At 41.8% G+C, this 22,021-nt stretch overlaps 2 protein-coding genes and 1 long non-coding RNA gene across 3 annotated transcripts in view; 1 reads left to right on the top strand and 2 right to left on the bottom strand.

Moving 5' to 3' along the window:
• The window catches only part of LOC123672029, a 47,615-nt gene extending 34,900 nt beyond the window's left edge, over positions 1–12,715 (top strand). The window contains exon 4 of the long non-coding RNA XR_006746216.1: positions 12,588–12,715. This is a non-coding gene — a long non-coding RNA (uncharacterized LOC123672029). The remainder of the gene's footprint in view (positions 1–12,587) is intronic.
• On the bottom strand, positions 12,420–16,616 carry LOC123672027 (trypsin-1-like). Its single transcript, XM_045605980.1, has 5 exons — positions 16,306–16,616; positions 15,759–15,939; positions 15,021–15,331; positions 13,159–13,310; positions 12,420–12,724 (listed from the first exon to the last, which is right to left on the bottom strand). Exons 1-5 carry the CDS (start codon positions 16,364–16,366, stop codon positions 12,560–12,562), a joined length of 870 nt encoding a protein of 289 aa, XP_045461936.1. The 5' UTR covers positions 16,367–16,616; the 3' UTR covers positions 12,420–12,559.
• A 3,270-nt stretch (positions 16,617–19,886) lies between these two features.
• LOC123672776 (nephrin) overlaps positions 19,887–22,021 on the bottom strand; it is an 84,477-nt gene continuing 82,342 nt past the window's right edge. The window contains exon 18 of the mRNA XM_045607055.1: positions 19,887–21,710. Coding sequence (XP_045463011.1) covers positions 21,364–21,710 — 347 coding nt within the window. The 3' untranslated portion in view covers positions 19,887–21,363. The remainder of the gene's footprint in view (positions 21,711–22,021) is intronic.

The raw sequence follows: 22,021 nt of genomic DNA on the forward strand, positions 1-22,021 counted from the left end.
TTTTGGTGGATCACTGGTTCAGAAAAATGTTAATAAAAACTTTGTTCTACACTTGTTGGTTTCAGTTTGGTTGTATCTACTACGGAAAAAAATTTCAAACAATTCTCAAGTAATCTTTGGGAAAATTATTATAAAAATCCAGTTAGTAATCTCTCGAAAACAATACTTTTGAGGGCTATTTTTTGTGAAGAGATCCGAAGAATGTCATTTTCATTTCTACCCCGAATTTAGGAACACCCTGTATAAAATAATCACTCGAATGCCCAGGCAGAATTTCGTCTGCCATGTTGTTATAGGCACATGAATGAACAAGCGCTCAAAAGCTCCGGTGTTGCTTTCCTCGGTTTTCTTTGATTTGATTCAAATAGATCTTATCGTTTCCTAAAAATGATCTGGAGAGAAAACAGAAGTTATTCTTCATTCGATTTTTGGATTCCGCACATTCCTAAACTATAAAAAATTCCAGGGTGGTCCCGATTTTTTTTAAATTTTAACCATGTCAAACCAAAATCAAGATCAAAGCCTCCCAACCTGTTCATCTCGTTTAAATTGAATATGGACAACCAAAGAGATCGTGCCGCACTCGTCTTCTTCTATGATGCGGGCTTTCGCAACAACCTGCGAAAATGATTTGATCCTTCGAGTCGGATCAATCGGCATCGAATCCGTTTGTCTTTTGTCGGAACATATAATGGGGAGCAAGGTCCCCTTCGGAATGAATGACGATGTCATCTTTCTCCCAGTTTCGATTGATTAAGTGATCGCTCCTTTGACTTATGGACGGTCTCGTTGAAAGTTTTTCGAGTCCGTCGATATCTTTATCCACGTTGACGGGTGAGTATTGAGCATGTTGCGAAACGAATCCTTGGCTTTTCTCGTTATGAATTCACCCTTTTCAATCCCGTTGACAGATAGTTGCAATATTCTATGGTTGATAATGATATCCGTCCAATTATTATGGGATGTCTTCGCGTATTTTCTAGGATTACCCATTATCCATCATTTCTTACTAGGAATAAATACAGTGAAAATGCGGTCAAAACAATTTTTTATGGGGCAGTGTAGCCAGGCCAGATGTACAGGGAGTCTCCTGAGTACATACGTGACTTAATTTCATACAGAAAACAAAACTTTCAGACCTCTGACGGTGGTGTTTTCTAATTTTTTTGTTAGATAAGAATAAATTTTCTTGACGCGCATTCGAATTTTATTTATGCAAAAACTCAAACCGATCTAATCACGGCAATCATGGAAATAAAGGGTATTTTTTTTAGAGCTATAGAACTTTAAATTGCAATAAAACAACGATGGATTATTCGATTGACATGAATTTTAATTCTCTTGTGGCATTACATTTTGAATATAATTTCTGGCATATGACCGCCACGGCTGGCTCAGATGTGGTCCAATCTGGACGTCCAATTTTCGATGACTTTTTCTAACATTTGTGGCCGTATATCGGCAATAACACGGCTAATGTTGTCTTTCAAATGGTCAAGGGTTTGTGGCTTATCCGCATAGACCAATGACTTTACATAGCCCCACAGAAAGTAGTCTAGCGGTGTTAAATCACAAGATCTTGAAGGCCAATTCATAGGTCCAAAACATGAAATTAGGCGGTCACCAAACGTGTCTGTCAATAAATCGATTGTGGCACGAGCTGTGTGACATGTTGCGCCGTCTTGTTGGAACCACAGCTCCTGTACATCAAGGTTGTTCAATTCAGGAATGAAAAAGTTAGTAATCATGGCTCTATACCGATCACCATTGACTGTAACGTTCTGGCCATGATCGTTTTTGAAAAAGTACGGACCAATGATTCCAGTAGCCCATAAAACGCACCAAACAGTCAGTTTTTCTGGATATAACGGTGTTTCGACATACACTTGAGGAATAGCTTCACTTCAAATGCGGCAGTTTTTTTTGTTGACGTAGCCATTCAACCAGTAGTGCGCTTCATCGCTAAACAAAATAAAATTGACGTAGTGCGCGATACGTATTCCGCACAGAATCATTATTTTCGAAATAAAATTTGACTATTTGCAAGAGTTGAATTGCCAAACCAAACTGAGAATAAATCACTTGACAGCTGTTAAATCGATCGCCATCTTGAACAGTAATGCCGACTTAAAGTTATATACCTCGAAAAAAAACACCGGTTATTTTGTATTTCTTTTCACACATTCTTCCAGAATTTTCTATTATTCTGATGATGCGATCAAAACCCTAAATTCTAAATCAGTTAATTCTTGGACGTCGATTTTAGAACATTCACCTCTTTTCAAACATACTTTACTCCAAGTCAAATTTTGTATTAGGTTGAAAAGCAGAAAAAAAAATGAAAAAGAGAGAACTGTACAAAATATAGTGTGTTAGGTCTAACTGAACTTATTACTCATATGGAAAGCAACCAATTTAAATTTCACCAATGAACCTTGTATGAAATTTCCCGTGCTTTCATTACCGCATTTGTTACGCTCCGCACTATTGTGGAAGCTTTGCGGTAAACCTCATATTCAGGCTTATCCATCTCATTTCGCTGGACCATATATCAAAAGAAGAGTTCCGTAAATATCGCCATTATCATCATTTCATACTGTCCCTTGTCGCGGTCCACAAAAGGACTCTTCAAGCGAGAAACAAAAGGCATCATGCATGCAGATGAGGCAATCTCAGGTTGTTGCAACTGGATCATACTCGGCAACAATTCCGAATCATCGAGATCTCCATCTAAATGGCTTCAATTATAATTCACCCTCAGGACTGCCATTAATTCAGATTGTATACCGGAGCAAAAGATACACTGTGGAATGTCAGTTATTGTAGATTGCTAGGAATTTACATATTCTCCATCTGATTGAATTATTTCGTTTTGCTGTTGCACAAACGAAACTTCTGGTTGGGAGGTTACTACTTGTCGATGTCGTCCAAGTGGCGTTTGAAGAGAATTTTCGAATCATTTTGTTTGTTGCCTTCATTAGAATAGAATGATAACGTGATTGAGACTCAGGGTTATTAGAAGTGTTGTACCCCAAAGGTAAAAATATTTCTTCAACTTGATGATCATATTCAAAGCATAATATTGTTATTAGAATTGATGTATGAGGAGATGTTGGTTTGTCCTATTGCAAAATTGACCTTCTTGTTAATTGCACTTCTTTGTCGGTGATGCTTACGTTTAATACTTCAGTCAATAAGTCCTAGGCCTAATAAGCACCAACACATTTTTTTCTATAAAGTCAATTTCATTCGTTAACATAGTCCTCTTCAAGAGTGATACATGTAGGTACTCCAACACTTCTCTAAACTTTTCAATACCTTTTCTGTAGAAAGATTAGTCTTTGCTTTCGAAGTAGGCTTCAATCTTGGAAATCAATTCTTCATTGGAGCCAAATTTCTTTCTCTGGATAATTCTTTTGTAGTCAGCAAAAAGCCAGTTATTACTGAAGGTCTAGTCTGGAGAATACACCGGCGGGATCAAGTAGTTGATAGCATAATTCGTCCAATGATGATTTCCCCCTCAAAAAATATTTGCCAAAAATCTCCTTAAAGTGTTTACGATTCGTCTTTGCTTACAAACGCCAAGGCTTTTTTTTTCGCGACGCTCTCTACAAAGTTAGGAATTTTCACATTCAAAAAGAAAGTTCGTCGCGAAAAAACGCCTTAGACATTTATACCCAATCATAGAATATCATAATAAGGCGTTTTTTTACGACGAACTCTGCAAGACCGTGATTGAATTAGATCCAGACGGAAATTCGTCGCACAAAAACGTCTTAGGAATCATAGAATATCATAATAAGGCATTTTATCACGACGAACTCTGCAAGACCATGATGGAATCTGATCCAGATGGAATTTGTCGCACAAAAACGGCTTAACATTCCAAGTTACCATAGAGTATGATTCGTTATAGAATATGAACACCTAAGCGTTTTTTTGTGTTTGAGGCAACAACCTGGCAGTCACTTCTTTATTTGAGCCAAATTTCTTTTCCTGGAGCACTGAAAAAAGCCAATAATAACTGGAGGGTCAGATCTAGCGAATAAGCTAGGTATGGTCAAGCAGTTGAAAGCGCAATTCGTTCAATTCCTATTTTACATATAGATAGATACAAATTAAATTTCAACCCAGTCCGATCTGTTATTCCGAAAATATTAGGGTTTTTTCGATATTCTGCTAGAATGATTCTGGTGACAATTTTACATAGAGTATACGAAAATGTCGCATCGGTCGGAACACTCGGAACTGTTGCCATAATATATTAGGTTGTTTTTTTTATTTTCAGCTTGAAGTTTCTTAATTTTTGATGATCAACATGAAATTTTACAAGGGAATTGAAATTGTTATTACATATCTATTGAATTTGTTCTTACAAAGTTATTGAGTTCTTTTTTTCGAAATTCTTTTCGACTATTCTTCAGTTCTCGTGACAAGATCAACATAAATTCATGCATGGAGCTGCAAATTGTTATTCTATTCGTATTTTTGAGATTATCAGGAGAGCAAAATGTGCTTACAGAACCCCTGGCGGAATTTTGTCTATTAACACACTCAACGTTTCCCGAAAATTTGAAAAATCATAATATAATTTTAGAAATTAATTAGTGTTAGTCCCATGCTTTTTATGTTCTAAAAATTCATTTGGCCACCGAAACGAAAAAAAAAAACAATATTTTGCAGGACAACATCTGCTGGCTTCACTATTGCAGTGATTCAGATCAATTTTAGTCTCGTGGGTAATAATAATCATAAATTCATAATACGCTTAAAGGACAAAGCCCAAAGCAGTATTCATCCCAAAATGGAATGATATTCGCAACGGATCCAAATATTTACTCGTCAGCTGCACCTGACTGACACCTAGAAAAACGTACGATTTTCTAGGGCGACATTTACCCGATCGGAATCGAACGAATCCAGGTGGCGGGACCAACACAAAGCGGCCCCCGGAGACCCGTAAAGGCATTCTGCAGCGTCAATTACCCATTTCACTTATGGTACAATTAATTGGCCACTTATGTAACGCAGCCTCGTCGGGAGAACGTCGTAAGATTGAGAATCGACACAAGCGTCGCTCTTCAAAAATCGACAGCCGTAATCGTTCGTTATCGAGATGCTGCTAGCTCTGTGTCGTTTTCGTGGAGAATGTTTGCCGATACGATGAGATTAGATCTTGGCGAATCTGCTGACGGCTGCCGGATTTATTGGTTTGTATATTCTGTCTCGGGCGGTCACGCGAGATCTTTTTTTGACCGTTATTATTATTTATTATTTTTTTCTTTTTTTGGAGAACGTCGAGGAAATGAAAGTTTACGATCTCTTATGGGGTTTGGATGTTTGGGTCGTGTTATAATTTGAAGAGGAATAATAATGATCTGTTTGAGCGGTTGTCCCATGGGAACAACTCAATGGAGTAGATATGAATGGGTATAGGCGGTTATTACTCCAAGACTTTCCACGGCGAAATTTTTTCATGAAAATTTTCCATATCCATATCCATAAAGGGTGTTTTTTTAGGGCTATAAAACTTAAAATTGCAATAAAACAACGATGGATTATTCGATTGCCATGAATTTTATTTATCCGCAAGATAATCTTGTGGCATTACATTTTAAATATGATTTCTGGCATATGACCGCCACGGCTGACTCGGATGTAGTCCAATCTGGACGTCCAATTTTCGATGACTTTTTCCAACATTTGTGGCCGTATATCGGCAATAACACGGCGAATGTTATCTTCCAAATGGTCATGGGTTTGTGGCTTATCCGCATAGACTAATGACTTTACATAGCCCCACAGAAATTAGACTAGCGGTGTTAAATCAAAGAACTTGGAGGCCAATTCACAGGTCCAAAACGTGAAATTAGGCGGTCACCAAACGTGTCTTTCAATAAATCGATTGTGACACGAGCTGTGTGACATGTTGCGCCGTCTTGTTGGAACCACAGCTCCTGGACATAATGGTTGTTCAATTCAGGAATGAAAAAGTTAGTAATCATGGCTCTATACCGATCACCATTGACTGTAACGTTCTGGCCATCATCGTTTTCGAAGAAGTACGGACCAATGATTCCACCAGCCCATAAATCGCACCAAACAGTCAGTTTTTCTGGATGTAACGGTGTTTCGACATACACTTGAGGATTAGCTTCACTCAAAATGCGGCAGTTTGTTGACGTGGCCATTCAACCAGAAGTGCGCTTCATCGATAAACAAAATAAAATAGACGTAGTGCGCGATACGTATTCCGCACAGAACCATTATTTTCTTCTGATGTTTTTCATTGTTATCAGTTCGATTCATGTAGAGAATTAAACTTTTAATCGTTTCGATATCAATAGCAGGAGTTATTGATTGATTCGCAGATGTGTGTTTTTCAATCAAGGTTAACACAACTAGCATGTTTAACTAAGCTGTATTGCTTTTCAGTATGCGGAATGAAAATTATAGCATATCTCTTCGTTTATCCCTTATAAAATCTCATTATGCTCAAATTACTCACAATCTATTGTTTTGAGAAAACCTCGATTAAATTTCCATGAAAACTAATCACAATGAAGTTCGTTACTTTCATTTTCACAGAGATTAAATGAATCTAGTGCACATGCCGTGCACATCCTTATACGAGGTGTCCTCGAATATTTTCAAGATGTTTTTGATTGAACGAATAAGATGAACTGACCTGATCTTTCTGAAAGAATTCAGCCGATCTCCAACCTCCAGCATCCGCTACGGTTTGTAGTATTTGTGAGATAATTGTGGTCATCAATGGGATCTAAACTGCTTCATTTTTCGCTTTTATGGGTATAACTGCATATCTGAATGCGACGTTCACAAAAGAATTAACTAGTAACGGAATATTTTACGATACAAGGGGGCTATGGCAATGAATAGTAATAAGTGAATGATTTTTAATCGATTCTAGAAGTTTGTTGTTATTATTCGTTTTTTCTTTCTCTATCTGACAATAAGATTAAGTTTCAACTTTTGAGTGCTCGATTATGTATGCTTTAATTGCACCCTTGCAGATTACAATGATGTGGTTGCCAAGGGTGCAATTGGCGCATGAAAAGTTTTATGTATTTTATAATCATTCATTATCGGTCGGTCGGACGTTTCGTCAAACGCCAACCGGTCAGACCGGTCGGTCGTTTCGTCAAACGCCAACCGGTCAGACCGGTCGGTCGTTTCGTCAAACGCCAACCGGTCAGACCGGTCGGTCGTTTCGTCAAACGCCAACCGGTCAGACCGGTCGGTCGTTTCGTCAAACGCCAACCGGTCAGACCGGTCGGTCGTTTCGTCAAACGCCAACCGGTCAGACCGGTCGGTCGTTTCGTCAAACGCCAACCGGTCAGACCGGTCGGTCGTTTCGTCAAACGCCAACCGGTCAGACCGGTCGGTCGTTTCGTCAAACGCCAACCGGTCAGACCGGTCGGTCGTTTCGTCAAACGCCAACCGGTCAGACCGGTCGGTCGTTTCGTCAAACGCCAACCGGTCAGACCGGTCGGACGTTTCGTCAAACGCCAACCGGTCAGACCGGTCGGTCGTTTCGTCAAACGCCAACCGGTCAGACCGGTCGGACGTTTCGTCAAACGCCAACCGGTCGGTCGTTTCGTCAAACGCCAACCGGTCAGACCGGTCGGTCGTTTCGTCAAACGCCAACCGGTCAGACCGGTCGGTCGTTTCGTCAAACGCCAACCGGTCAGACCGGTCGGTCGTTTCGTCAAACGCCAACCGGTCAGACCGGTCGGTCGTTTCGTCAAACGCCAACCGGTCAGACCGGTCGGTCGTTTCGTCAAACGCCAACCGGTCAGACCGGTCGGTCGTTTCGTCAAACGCCAACCGGTCAGACCGGTCGGTCGTTTCGTCAAACGCCAACCGGTCAGACCGGTCGGTCGTTTCGTCAAACGCCAACCGGTCAGACCGGTCGGTCGTTTCGTCAAACGCCAACCGGTCAGACCGGTCGGACGTTTCGTCAAACGCCAACCGGTCGGTCGTTTCGTCAAACGCCAACCGGTCAGACCAGTCGGTCGTTTCGTCAAACGCCAACCGGTCAGACCGGTCGGTCGTTTCGTCAAACGCCAACCGGTCAGACCGGTCGGTCGTTTCGTCAAACGCCAACCGGTCAGACCGGTCGGTCGTTTCGTCAAACGCCAACCGGTCAGACCGGTCGGTCGTTTCGTCAAACGCCAACCGGTCGGTCGTTTCGTCAAACGCCAACCGGTCAGACCGGTCGGTCGTTTCGTCAAACGCCAACCGGTCAGACCGGTCGGTCGTTTCGTCAAACGCCAACCGGTCAGACCGGTCGGTCGTTTCGTCAAACGCCAACCGGTCAGACCGGTCGGACGTTTCGTCAAACGCCAACCGGTCAGACCGGTCGGTCGTTTCGTCAAACGCCAACCGGTCAGACCGGTCGGTCGTTTCGTCAAACGCCAACCGGTCAGACCGGTCGGTCGTTTCGTCAAACGCCAACCGGTCAGACCGGTCGGACGTTTCGTCAAACGCCAACCGGTCAGACCGGTCGGTCGTTTCGTCAAACGCCAACCGGTCAGACCGGTCGGTCGTTTCGTCAAACGCCAACCGGTCAGACCGGTCGGTCGTTTCGTCAAACGCCAACCGGTCAGACCGGTCGGTCGTTTCGTCAAACGCCAACCGGTCAGACCGGTCGGTCGTTTCGTCAAACGCCAACCGGTCAGACCGGTCGGTCGTTTCGTCAAACGCCAACCGGTCAGACCGGTCGGTCGTTTCGTCAAACGCCAACCGGTCAGACCGGTCGGTCGTTTCGTCAAACGCCAACCGGTCAGACCGGTCGGTCGTTTCGTCAAACGCCAACCGGTCAGACCGGTCGGTCGTTTCGTCAAACGCCAACCGGTCAGACCGGTCGGTCGTTTCGACAAACGCCAACCGGTCAGACCGGTCGGTCGTTTCGTCAAACGCCAACCGGTCAGACCGGTCGGTCGTTTCGACAAACGCCAACCGGTCAGACCGGTCGGTCGTTTCGTCAAACGCCAACCGGTCAGACCGGTCGGTCGTTTCGTCAAACGCCAACCGGTCAGACCGGTCGGTCGTTTCGTCAAACGCCAACCGGTCAGACCGGTCGGTCGTTTCGTCAAACGCCAACCGGTCAGACCGGTCGGTCGTTTCGACAAACGCCAACCGGTCAGACCGGTCGGTCGTTTCGTCAAACGCCAACCGGTCAGACCGGTCGGTCGTTTCGACAAACGCCAACCGGTCAGACCGGTCGGTCGTTTCGTCAAACGCCAACCGGTCAGACCGGTCGGTCGTTTCGTCAAACGCCAACCGGTCAGACCGGTCGGTCGTTTCGTCAAACGCCAACCGGTCAGACCGGTCGGTCGTTTCGTCAAACGCCAACCGGTCAGACCGGTCGGTCGTTTCGTCAAACGCCAACCGGTCAGACCGGTCGGTCGTTTCGTCAAACGCCAACCGGTCAGACCGGTCGGTCGTTTCGTCAAACGCCAACCGGTCAGACCGGTCGGTCGTTTCGTCAAACGCCAACCGGTCAGACCGGTCGGTCGTTTCGACAAACGCCAACCGGTCAGACCGGTCGGTCGTTTCGTCAAACGCCAACCGGTCAGACCGGTCGGTCGTTTCGTCAAACGCCAACCGGTCAGACCGGTCGGTCGTTTCGTCAAACGCCAACCGGTCAGACCGGTCGGTCGTTTCGTCAAACGCCAACCGGTCAGACCGGTCGGTCGTTTCGTCAAACGCCAACCGGTCAGACCGGTCGGTCGTTTCGTCAAACGCCAACCGGTCAGACCGGTCGGTCGTTTCGTCAAACGCCAACCGGTCAGACCGGTCGGTCGTTTCGTCAAACGCCAACCGGTCAGACCGGTCGGTCGTTTCGTCAAACGCCAACCGGTCAGACCGGTCGGTCGTTTCGTCAAACGCCAACCGGTCAGACCGGTCGGTCGTTTCGTCAAACGCCAACCGGTCAGACCGGTCGGTCGTTTCGTCAAACGCCAACCGGTCAGACCGGTCGGTCGTTTCGTCAAACGCCAACCGGTCAGACCGGTCGGTCGTTTCGTCAAACGCCAACCGGTCAGACCGGTCGGTCGTTTCGTCAAACGCCAACCGGTCAGACCGGTCGGTCGTTTCGACAAACGCCAACCGGTCAGACCGGTCGGTCGTTTCGTCAAACGCCAACCGGTCAGACCGGTCGGTCGTTTCGACAAACGCCAACCGGTCAGACCGGTCGGTCGTTTCGTCAAACGCCAACCGGTCAGACCGGTCGGTCGTTTCGTCAAACGCCAACCGGTCAGACCGGTCGGTCGTTTCGTCAAACGCCAACCGGTCAGACCGGTCGGTCGTTTCGTCAAACGCCAACCGGTCAGACCGGTCGGTCGTTTCGTCAAACGCCAACCGGTCAGACCGGTCGGTCGTTTCGTCAAACGCCAACCGGTCAGACCGGTCGGTCGTTTCGTCAAACGCCAACCGGTCAGACCGGTCGGTCGTTTCGTCAAACGCCAACCGGTCAGACCGGTCGGTCGTTTCGTCAAACGCCAACCGGTCAGACCGGTCGGTCGTTTCGTCAAACGCCAACCGGTCAGACCGGTCGGTCGTTTCGTCAAACGCCAACCGGTCAGACCGGTCGGTCGTTTCGTCAAACGCCAACCGGTCAGACCGGTCGGTCGTTTCGTCAAACGCCAACCGGTCAGACCGGTCGGTCGTTTCGTCAAACGCCAACCGGTCAGACCGGTCGGTCGTTTCGTCAAACGCCAACCGGTCAGACCGGTCGGTCGTTTCGTCAAACGCCAACCGGTCAGACCGGTCGGTCGTTTCGTCAAACGCCAACCGGTCAGACCGGTCGGTCGTTTCGTCAAACGCCAACCGGTCAGACCGGTCGGTCGTTTCGTCAAACGCCAACCGGTCAGACCGGTCGGTCGTTTCGTCAAACGCCAACCGGTCAGACCGGTCGGTCGTTTCGTCAAACGCCAACCGGTCAGACCGGTCGGTCGTTTCGTCAAACGCCAACCGGTCAGACCGGTCGGTCGTTTCGTCAAACGCCAACCGGTCAGACCGGTCGGTCGTTTCGTCAAACGCCAACCGGTCAGACCGGTCGGTCGTTTCGTCAAACGCCAACCGGTCAGACCGGTCGGTCGTTTCGTCAAACGCCAACCGGTCAGACCGGTCGGTCGTTTCGTCAAACGCCAACCGGTCAGACCGGTCGGTCGTTTCGTCAAACGCCAACCGGTCAGACCGGTCGGTCGTTTCGACAAACGCCAACCGGTCAGACCGGTCGGTCGTTTCGTCAAACGCCAACCGGTCAGACCGGTCGGTCGTTTCGACAAACGCCAACCGGTCAGACCGGTCGGTCGTTTCGTCAAACGCCAACCGGTCAGACCGGTCGGTCGTTTCGACAAACGCCAACCGGTCAGACCGGTCGGTCGTTTCGTCAAACGCCAACCGGTCAGACCGGTCGGTCGTTTCGTCAAACGCCAACCGGTCAGACCGGTCGGTCGTTTCGTCAAACGCCAACCGGTCAGACCGGTCGGTCGTTTCGTCAAACGCCAACCGGTCAGACCGGTCGGTCGTTTCGTCAAACGCCAACCGGTCAGACCGGTCGGTCGTTTCGTCAAACGCCAACCGGTCAGACCGGTCGGTCGTTTCGTCAAACGCCAACCGGTCAGACCGGTCGGTCGTTTCGTCAAACGCCAACCGGTCAGACCGGTCGGTCGTTTCGTCAAACGCCAACCGGTCAGACCGGTCGGTCGTTTCGTCAAACGCCAACCGGTCAGACCGGTCGGTCGTTTCGTCAAACGCCAACCGGTCAGACCGGTCGGTCGTTTCGTCAAACGCCAACCGGTCAGACCGGTCGGTCGTTTCGTCAAACGCCAACCGGTCAGACCGGTCGGTCGTTTCGTCAAACGCCAACCGGTCAGACCGGTCGGTCGTTTCGTCAAACGCCAACCGGTCAGACCGGTCGGTCGTTTCGTCAAACGCCAACCGGTCAGACCGGTCGGTCGTTTCGTCAAACGCCAACCGGTCAGACCGGTCGGTCGTTTCGTCAAACGCCAACCGGTCAGACCGGTCGGTCGTTTCGTCAAACGCCAACCGGTCAGACCGGTCGGTCGTTTCGTCAAACGCCAACCGGTCAGACCGGTCGGTCGTTTCGTCAAACGCCAACCGGTCAGACCGGTCGGTCGTTTCGTCAAACGCCAACCGGTCAGACCGGTCGGTCGTTTCGTCAAACGCCAACCGGTCAGACCGGTCGGTCGTTTCGTCAAACGCCAACCGGTCAGACCGGTCGGTCGTTTCGACAAACGCCAACCGGTCGGTCGTCAAACGCCAAATTTGTTGGATAATATATATGTTCTTGTCTCTATAGAGATTTGGGTGAATTTATAGACAATTTTTTTTATTATATGGGGTCAAATCAAAAAAAGGATGAAGAGTGAATTTTTTCCTTATTTATTCATCTAATATTGATACAATATAATAAAATACAAGATAGATCCAAAAACGATCTGAATAGAATTAAAATCACAGCAAACTAAACAAATCACATTAAAAAATCTTGTCAGTCTCGACTCTTTCAATAATTAATCACTTTTTTGATCCAGGGTATGAACTGGGATACTCGTGTGTACAGCCCTGGCAGAAATGGTCTGGCACATCCAATTCCAGTGGATACTACGCCTACCACTACCATCTGGTTGGAATTTTCACCTCCAATCATGAGAGGACCACCACTGTCAGCCTTGAAAAAAATAATGAATAAGTCAAGTTAAATGCACGAATTGCTGATAGGAAACCGCAGAGGAAAGTTGGACCTTTATTGGAAGCAACACACAATGAAACAATGAATATTTATCGATTCACTTCCTATATCCTCACGATGAATGTAAATATTATAAAACATACTGAAAACCTAATTTTTGATTCCCATGAAAATAATATCAACCGTTTTATGTAAATGTTGGCGAATAACAAGCCAAAAAAAATGAATATGAACGAATTGCAAAGGTTACTTTGTGGTTATTAATATTATATAACTTTTTCAATTATCGTCTATTCAAAGTTCAAAGAATTAAGTTTGGTAGAGATTCCGACTTCACCAGCTTCTTCTTTTTTATTTTCGAGAGATATTTCAGTCATAAAATGCATCTTGGTATAAGAAGAAATTATAATTACCCAACAAGCATCAATTCCTCCTTGTTCGTGACCAGCACAAATCTGAGACAATTGGATTTTCGTCTTTTTTCCTTGAGATTTGTACCAAGCTTGGCATTGTCCATTCTCGATGACGTTGACTTTTGCCTTTTGCAGAATTTTTGCACGTCCTCCTGAAATTTGATAAATGCGTTAAAATTGACTATCGCGTCTTTGAAACAATGAAAAACAGAAAAAATCTGACGACACCATTAGAATCCCTATATTGGATAATGAAGCAAATGAGTTATACAGAAGAAAAGAAAATCTCGATTTTCAGTCTTTTCGAGAACCATTGGAGATATTTTGAATCTGTTAAAACCAACACACTAATCCCTAAATAAAGCAATTTTTTGTAATTTAAGCCACCCTGTATCTCTAACGGTTTTCGATATCCCTGTAGTAACTCTTTAAATAATTATAACCCTGTATAATGACATAATGTACCTAATCTATTCTCTCTGAATATTTTTTATTTTTTTAAATTTTAATAGTGTCCAAGCTATTGGAAAACCCATTATGTGCTCATTTTACCTTGCCATTATGCCCTCCAGCCAGGGCATAATGGAAATTTTGAGTTACTCATTATTGTTTCCAATTATCAAATAATTGAAGAAATAATTATCTTCGAGTATTTCATTTTGCCCCGGTCTCCGATTCCATCAAGTCCAAAGTACCGCCTCCAACAACAACAAGCAAGAATCAATATTATTATCTTCCCTGACCCCTCAATCCAAACACCTCGAACAGCCGATATTCCTTTTCAGTAACTCACGAACAGAAACATATTAAATTGCCGTAACTCAGGTACAATAAAATCACGCGAATTCCAAAACAACTTATAGCGTCTAATGATCGTTTTCGATCGAGATCGTGTCGTGCATCCCGACCTTTGACCCGGGAAAGACTGCTGGCCGCGGCATCGTATTACCGAGACCAAACAACGTCGCACACGTAACTACTCTATGGTCTGTGTAAGTAGTCCGGGCGCGAATTCAGCGCTAATACGCAATTTCGCGAAATTGAACGCCACGAGGCGATAGATCTTGTTGTGATGAAGCAAAACGCAAATAATTAACGGTCATTTATTTAAATCGGCCGCAAATTGTCCGGAACGGATCGCAATGTGATCATAGGAATTACGGCCGAGGAGCGTGGAGGTGTTTTTTGTGATTATATCGGTAATTGATTTCATATTTCTATAAGTTCTGTCGAAACGCTATCGGGAATCGATCGTTTAAAAAGCCGGATTGAGGGTATCCACGATTTTTTTTTCGTCGTTAAGTTGGCACAATTGTTTTGTCCACTCATGCGAAGTTTGGGCGCCGTCTGTCATTCGGTTTGTTTTCAGTGCTCTATTTTGTCAGTTAGGCTGAAAGGCTTTCTGTGATTTGTATAAAAGATGTAGTTCCGAAGAACCCATCATTTGACCTTTAATTTGAACCACCTTCACCTTGTACAAATATAGAGCACGTTGAGGGTTGTAGGTACTATGGAAGTTCAGCTAATTGAGTACATAATGGGATCAAACCAGGATAAAAGAGGCTTGAGAAGAAGTTGCACATCTACTTTGAGTCTGGATATCATTATTTCAATTAAATTTAGCAGACACCCCTTTTCTTATGGTTTAGTCTTTTTAAGATTGGAATTTCTTTCAGGAAGACGAAGACGCTCTGATCTCTGCTCAATTGGCTGACTTTCGTAGTAAATAAAACTCTTTCGTGTAACGTGGTTCTGCAAGGCAACATACAATTGCTTTTACCTCAAATATAAAAAGTACCCGGTACTTTCTAACAGTTACCCATCACAAGTGTAAAAATTATTTGTAGAGCCTTAGAGCCTACCTTTAGAACTCAGTTCGTTAGTCCAGCCCCATCCAGCCACTGTAGCCAATAGATTATCCAAACTAGCATCCTCAAGACCGGTGCTAGTTGAGAGAGGAAGACATGCTGGAGCAACACTTCCAGACCACATCAATTTTTCTCCAATTTCCAAAAGAGCAATATCGTTGTTGGGCTTATTACAAACGTAATCTGGATGTATTGTCACCTTCTTAATGCTGCGTTCATAGGAATCCTCGGAATTCTTTGAAAGGTCGTGTTGAGATAGGGTGATCTTGATGCTGGATGCCCTCAGGACGTCTAGTCCAATACCTCTGAAATGGTTAATCTTCAAAACAGGCTTTTCTCAGAGATGGAACTTGTTATTGATTATTATTTTTATATCATCTTTCTTAGAAAGTGTTGACTCCATAAAAAGCAATATATAGAATATGTTAGTTCCGCTTAATACATCAAATATTTCAATTAATACTATGAAAGACATAAATCAATAATGAATTCTTCATTAGAAAGCCTAATTGTTCGATAGGTATTATATTCTCAGAACAAAATCTGAAAATTACAGGAACAAGAGAATAAAAGGATCTTTAACTCAACACTTACTTAATAAGTCCATAGATTCAACATAAATTCTACAAAACAATTCAACAATATTATCTTGAAATAGTTTGCGAGTCTATCATGCAGTTTGTTCGAATTGGATTCTCGAAATAATAATTTTATTTATCTCTATGAACTTACGTGCATAGACAATGCCCAGCAGTCAATACAAATCTGTTGCTTATCAATGTTCCGCCACAAAAATGGCCTCCTCTTCTGGTGATGGAGACCAGCCATGGAAATTCAGCTTTTTCGGCGTTCTCACCACCAACAATTTTAGCATTCCGAGCTGTTTTGTGATGTCCACATTCGATATCGGCAACTGGAATTTCACAAAGTGATACAATAAGCTGAACTTGTGTTCATAAACATTTCAGTGATTTTCAGGAATGATTCTGAATATTTTGAACGCTTTCTTTCTATAAATAATTTATTTGTACGGCGATGTCACAAAGCATGGAGGAAGCATTTTGTTGCCAATTCAAAAATAAATATTTTTATTTGTACCTATATTTTTTCTGACCAATCTCAATTTGAAAAAAACGAGAATATTTTCTGGAAATTACAGTTACTTTCTTTTTACAAGCATCATTTAAAACAAGTTATATGGAGGGAACAAATATTTTTGTGCAAATTGCAGATTTCTTCACATGAAAACTAAAAAAGTATGTTAGATTTCTAAACTTACAGTTGGTATATGCCATGATTCCTGAAATATTCAGCAACATTATCCAGTGTATCATCTGCATCTTGAATCCGACAAATAACTACACTGAAAAAACCCTAAATTGTTTTTTAGTGGTGTGAAGCCGAATGCTTGATTCTGTTTCCGCCAAATCACTATTATATACATTTTTCCAACATTTAAAAACCGAGTGGGAGAAGCAGGTAAACTTCAAGGGCCTCTAATTACTCAATAGAAATAATACTCTGTTGGTCTAAGTTGCAACCTTGTCTGCAGCGCAAAGGCTAGAGCATTGTTTCATCGTTGATATTGATCGAAAAATTGCCTGTGTTTACATTTGTTCGACATTGAACTTGATCTTCAGACGTGGGACAAAAAATTTCCGTGTTATTGAGAATCTGTATAATCATCGAAAATTGTTTAGTTGGAAAAAGAAAGTAGTTGGGTTTTTTTTTCGGTTGCCAATATTCTAAGAATTCTTATTAGGCGAGTAGGTATATATTGAGACATCGTAAAAGATATTTGAATGAGTTTCCCTTGAGATGTGCTAGCATATATGACTCAGTTTTTAAGTAATTATTGTTGAGCATGTTTTTTTATCGTTTTAGATAAGATATAGGTATGAAATTAGGAGAAATCTTGGAGAATTAGGTCATCACTTTGAGTAATTTAATTTTTGGGAATCTAGCTCAACCTTTTGAGAGCGATATTTAAATGAATTTCAGACCTTCTAGACAAAATCACGCGAAATTCGAATACTACTAGTGACAAAGTTATGATTCACCGATTTCACTGTTGTGAAGAAAGCATCAGAGTTAATTTCGAACGATTGCTTAAAGTTGTCTAGAGCGATGAGATCTGGATATCTAGCTGGCCGAATTCACTTGGTGGACAAATTTTGCATCTCATAACTGACTAACTTCAAGGGTTTAGGTAAAGAAGACTCTGACAAAAAAATTTAAAGGAATATACTGGGTTGGAGGAAAAAATAGTCTTATAAACATGGACCCGCAAACGCTCTGTTTTCGAGATACAGGGTATTTCTTGTAGTAGTAATTTTTTCTAATGATTATACCAATTTATTGAATCTTCATCAATCTTCACTTCAGATTGGGTATGCAACTACCAAAACTTATAATTAGTTTATTTATAATATTATAATGATTTGGATTTTCCTATTAGAGAATTATTTGAATTTTTTTTCTCGAAATCGGTAGCAAATGCGATAAAAGTATAATACATCAAAAATGTATTATTAGACCAGAGTTTCTTTTTATATTTTTCCAAAATACCATCAGTGGTTCACCAAAAAAGTTCTGGAGGACTATTTGAATATCAATGAACAGTTATTAAAACCTTTTTTGAACCAAGAAGAGTTTAAAAGTGATATAGTTCCTCAAAGTAGCGAGTTGGGTCTATTCCAAAAGAAAATTTGAAAATCCAGTTCCATTTCAAATCTACGTTCAAATTTTCATTTCAAAATCGTACATCTGAGTGTTCTAAATGATGCCACATAAGAATAACTTAACGGAAGGTTTCGGGATTACTTGCTTTACCCTTGGTACTGATTCCTCTAGGGTCGACACGAACGAACAATTAAAATTGTTTATCAACACAAGGCTAATTCGAGAAATTATTCCAAACAGCATTTCCGCAATAATTAAACCCCCAACAAAGGTGAATCCCCGTTAGAAAAATTGTCAGCTAAGGTTTTTGGCAAGGTGACTTGTCGCATACTTATATAACACGCAGTAGTTGAGGCGTACCTCTCTTCACCCGCATTTATGTGTGTCACTAGGTGAGTGTCAACTCAATTTAATCTGATAATGGGGAACTCGCCTATGGAGCATGAAGTTCAATATCGTCAGCGTATCTGTTTGGAATACAACCTTATCCGTTTTTTATCATTGATAACTCCTTGCTTCGTTTATGTGCAGTTTGATACCGGCTCTAATGGGCCACACACACCGGTAATCAGCCTTCAGGATGTTTTCTTAAGCGATTATCATAAGGCCATAATATACTTAGAGGTATTAGAATAAGAACACCCTGTAATTTTAACGTATAATTTTTTACCGTTTATTTTTGCGTGTTCATCATTTCATCAGAATGCTAGTATTATTATTATCTGCTGTCGATCGTTCTCAAGCACGATAACTATCAGAAGAAGAGACTTCAAAAGCACAAAGGTACGTTTAAGGTCTGAAGGGTTTATTCAATGGATGAAATCTGCCACAACCTTTTGGACTTATAACCTTCCCAAATTTTATTTTCGCTATTACTCGAAAATTGCCGATTAGATCCAATTGAAACTTAGAAGTTCGTTGTGAAATAAAGACACAAAGTCTTATTTATGTAAAATTTAATGACAATAGATTCACTAGAAGATATATAAAAGATGCGCTACATGAAATGGGCAATCCCAGATGGGTTAGTTCAGAGAGCTAAATAGTGTAGCTTTCAGTTCCCATCATGCAGTGGCCAGAAGAGTAGGGTGTTTTTGTTGTCGTGGTTTTTATTGGAAAGTACCGTTGTGTAACCTGCTGTCTCTATCGTCTTCTCTCATCAGGCACTACAGTGAGGAGGATTTTGCATACTGACTTTAAAATGCACCCATACAAGATGACGGTTGGCCAGGAATTGTTACTAAGGGACCTTGGGTGGCGTTTTCATCTCGCTTCCATCTAACAGGACGTTTTTATGAGTTTTTGTTAGTGGGCAACTGACAACCCTAGAGAGCTTCACCAAACACCTCTCCATAGCCCAAAAGACAGACTGCTGTCTTGTCTTGAGCTTTAATTTTTCAAAGAGGGCGGAGTATTTTTGCTATCAAAAATCAAGGAATATAATTCAGAAAGCTTGTGGTTCCAGCTATATGGTGTAACAGTACACAGAGCCTATCATCCAGGCTTTATTCTACAAGAGTGATCTATATTTTGCAAGAGCAAAGTGTTATTTGGATTATTCAATTCACAAATGATTTGTTTTCTTATATCTATGTTATTCAGTGATGATGCTAGCTTTCAAGAATAGGGAGGAGGCAAGGAAGTGCCAGGATTTTTTTAAGAGCGAACAATATTTGCAGGCCCATCAAGTTTATGTTAAATTCCTGTTGTTTTTTTTTGCTCATGCAATATTTCAGAGGGAGCACCCCCCTGCTTCTTTCTAGCGACGCCACTGATTTCATTATCTTCCACACATTATTTGAGAGCCATTTGAATATGGCGTATACTACACTTTCAAAAAGTTCGGGATGTAGCCTATAATTTGTCCAGGACTAGTCATTACTTTCTTCACAAATAAGGGTATGAGGTGTATAAGGCAGGGACTAATGGATAGTTTTGATATGATTCCACCAACGGTGTAGATACGAAAAACCTCAATTCCCCATAAGAGGGTGAGAGCTAAATATATTACACCTCACCAAAGAAAGAAAAAGTATACTTCTGCAAAATAAAATGATTGTATCCAAGTATTTTAGCTGAAGTCTACTAATAACTAAACTACGTCAATATTTCTTGAGCCATCCTGCATAAAATAAAATGTAGGAAAAATAATATTGAAATAAAAAAAAAAATCAGATATCAAGTATGAGCGTTTAATAATAGTAAATTTTAACAATATTACATTATGAGATGAACATACATACATAAAGTTATTGACTGGACAATTTAACAGTTTAGATTTACAATGAGCCTTCTTCTCTATGATACAGATAATATAATATACAGAATATTTCATCAGAAATGTTTCGTTGATCAGTCAATTGATTTCTTGAGAAAATCTGTTTGAAAATCTTTAGTGTTTCCGCTGTCCAAAAAAAAATATAATTCATGAAACGAACTGAAAAAAATATGAAGGAAAGAAAAATTAAAATTCAATCATAATATAAAACTGAAAATAAATGTTGAACGAAACTTTTAAAGGAAAATAAAATTCAAATCAAAGAAAAATAATTATAATGAAAAAGAAAAAATTCTGAATCAAATGTGACAAAGAAATGAAATATTCTGTTTGTTCAATATATGTCCTGAATAGCTTACAGAGTACATTCAATGATATTCAAGTAGTATATACAAAAATGAAATGAAACAAACCTGACGGAGATATTGAAAACACTGGAATATAATACACGGCAGATTGTATCTTAAAGGCACTTTCAAACATTTTTTATTCCTCTTTACTCTCTACATCATTGGCAAAATTGGAAGGTTTAAGTTTCAAATGTTTTACAATATTTACAAAATTTCTTTATTCGTCAACATGTTATTTACAATTCGAATTTATAATAAATGTTCTATGAATGATTGTTTTGGCTATTTTACATTTTTTTGATGAATAAAAATAATGTTTGAGTTCATTGTTTATTTTTATTCATAAGTTATACCCTATTCGTCCATCGGTTTGGAATTGAAAAATAAACATTAAAATTTCAATATTTACAAAATGAAAATATTCTCTAATAAATAATCAAGTAGAAATGTACATAAAAGAAACTAAGTTCTCAACAAACAAAATTAAGAGTTAACTTTGGTTATTCGTTTGGACTAGTAAATACTGAGAGCAAAACTAAATAATAGATTTTCTCTATTTACAATTTAAATTTACAAAACAACTTATCGATTGATAACTTAAACAACTCCATAAGTAAAAATGCACAATATAAAAATACTTCTTTCTTCGTAAAATTCATAATCACAATTATTTATTTATTTTAACTTTGCAACTGAGTATCAGTTAATGGTTATTTTAGTCTTTCGATGGAACATCAATGCTGAAATACAGGGTGTTGGGAGTTCAGGGGTTACAAAACCTAAATTTTTAATTCTGTGTTGTTTTCCCAATAACACCAATATTTCAAAACTGATATTCCAACCTCATAAACACCTAGTTAAAATAGTTTTTGTCCACATCCAGGTAGCAAAAACATATACGCATAAAACCACGAGTAATTCATGAACGACTAAAATCATCGAATCCCATACACTCCTCTCACACCAATCCACACATTTTTCTGACACTACATCTAGTTTAAAGCACGTATAAAACATCGTCCGTATCTCATACAAGGTGTCCCTCCTGTTCGTTAACACCGTAACCGTTACCGAAACTTGTAAGTTCGCGTTTCTGCGACAAGTTCTGCGCCTGTAGTATCTGCGAGCCTTGGTTGGTGTTGTGAAGGACATCTGGCGGCGGTACTGGCGGTCGCTGGCGATGCAAGGTGCCATTGGACGGTAGGGGCGGAGTTATCGGAGCCATAGAGTGCGTCATGTGTGGATGCGCCGGTATTGGTGGGGGATTTTGGAAATTTAGTGGAGGTGGGTAAGAGAGATACCTGTCCGACATATTGAAGTAGGATCCGTCGGCAGGGGGCGCTGGTGATGGTGCGCTCACGTACGAGGATTTGGCTGTAATCAATTGTTTAAATGTTAAAGGAGATTCTGCGAAGGTTTGGCTACATTTGTTCAAGAAATTTGATTGTTATAAAATCGAATGTCTAGAAACCGAGGTTTTTTGTTTGGTTTTCAATTAAAATCAGTGGCGGCTGGTGTTTAATAGCTCAATCTGAATTAATACCGTCTAGCATGCTCATTTGACACTCTATCCGTCCAAGACATCTTGAGCATTATTTAAAGAAAACCTATGTTTTGAGAGCATTTCAAACTTTTGTGCAGTATTGCCTCACGAGCCGCCACTGACCAAAACCCGTAATTAAAGG

The sequence above is a fragment of the Harmonia axyridis genome, chromosome 2, assembly GCF_914767665.1.
Source record: "Harmonia axyridis chromosome 2, icHarAxyr1.1, whole genome shotgun sequence".
Classification (NCBI taxonomy): Eukaryota; Metazoa; Arthropoda; class Insecta; order Coleoptera; family Coccinellidae; genus Harmonia; species Harmonia axyridis.

What these genes read in the sequence shown, in the direction of transcription:
- LOC123672027 (XM_045605980.1), bottom strand. Translation starts at nt 16,366, where the DNA reads ATGCAGATGATACACTGGATAATGTTGCTGAATATTTCAGGAATCATG. An exon ending in TAACGAACTGAGTTCTAAAG is followed by an intron (nt 13,311 to 15,020) that starts GTAGGCTCTAAG and finishes ATCAAATTTCAG; the next exon opens with GAGGACGTGCAAAAATTCTG. An exon ending in GAGGAATTGATGCTTGTTGG is followed by an intron (nt 12,725 to 13,158) that starts GTAATTATAATT and finishes ATTTTTTTCAAG; the next exon opens with GCTGACAGTGGTGGTCCTCT.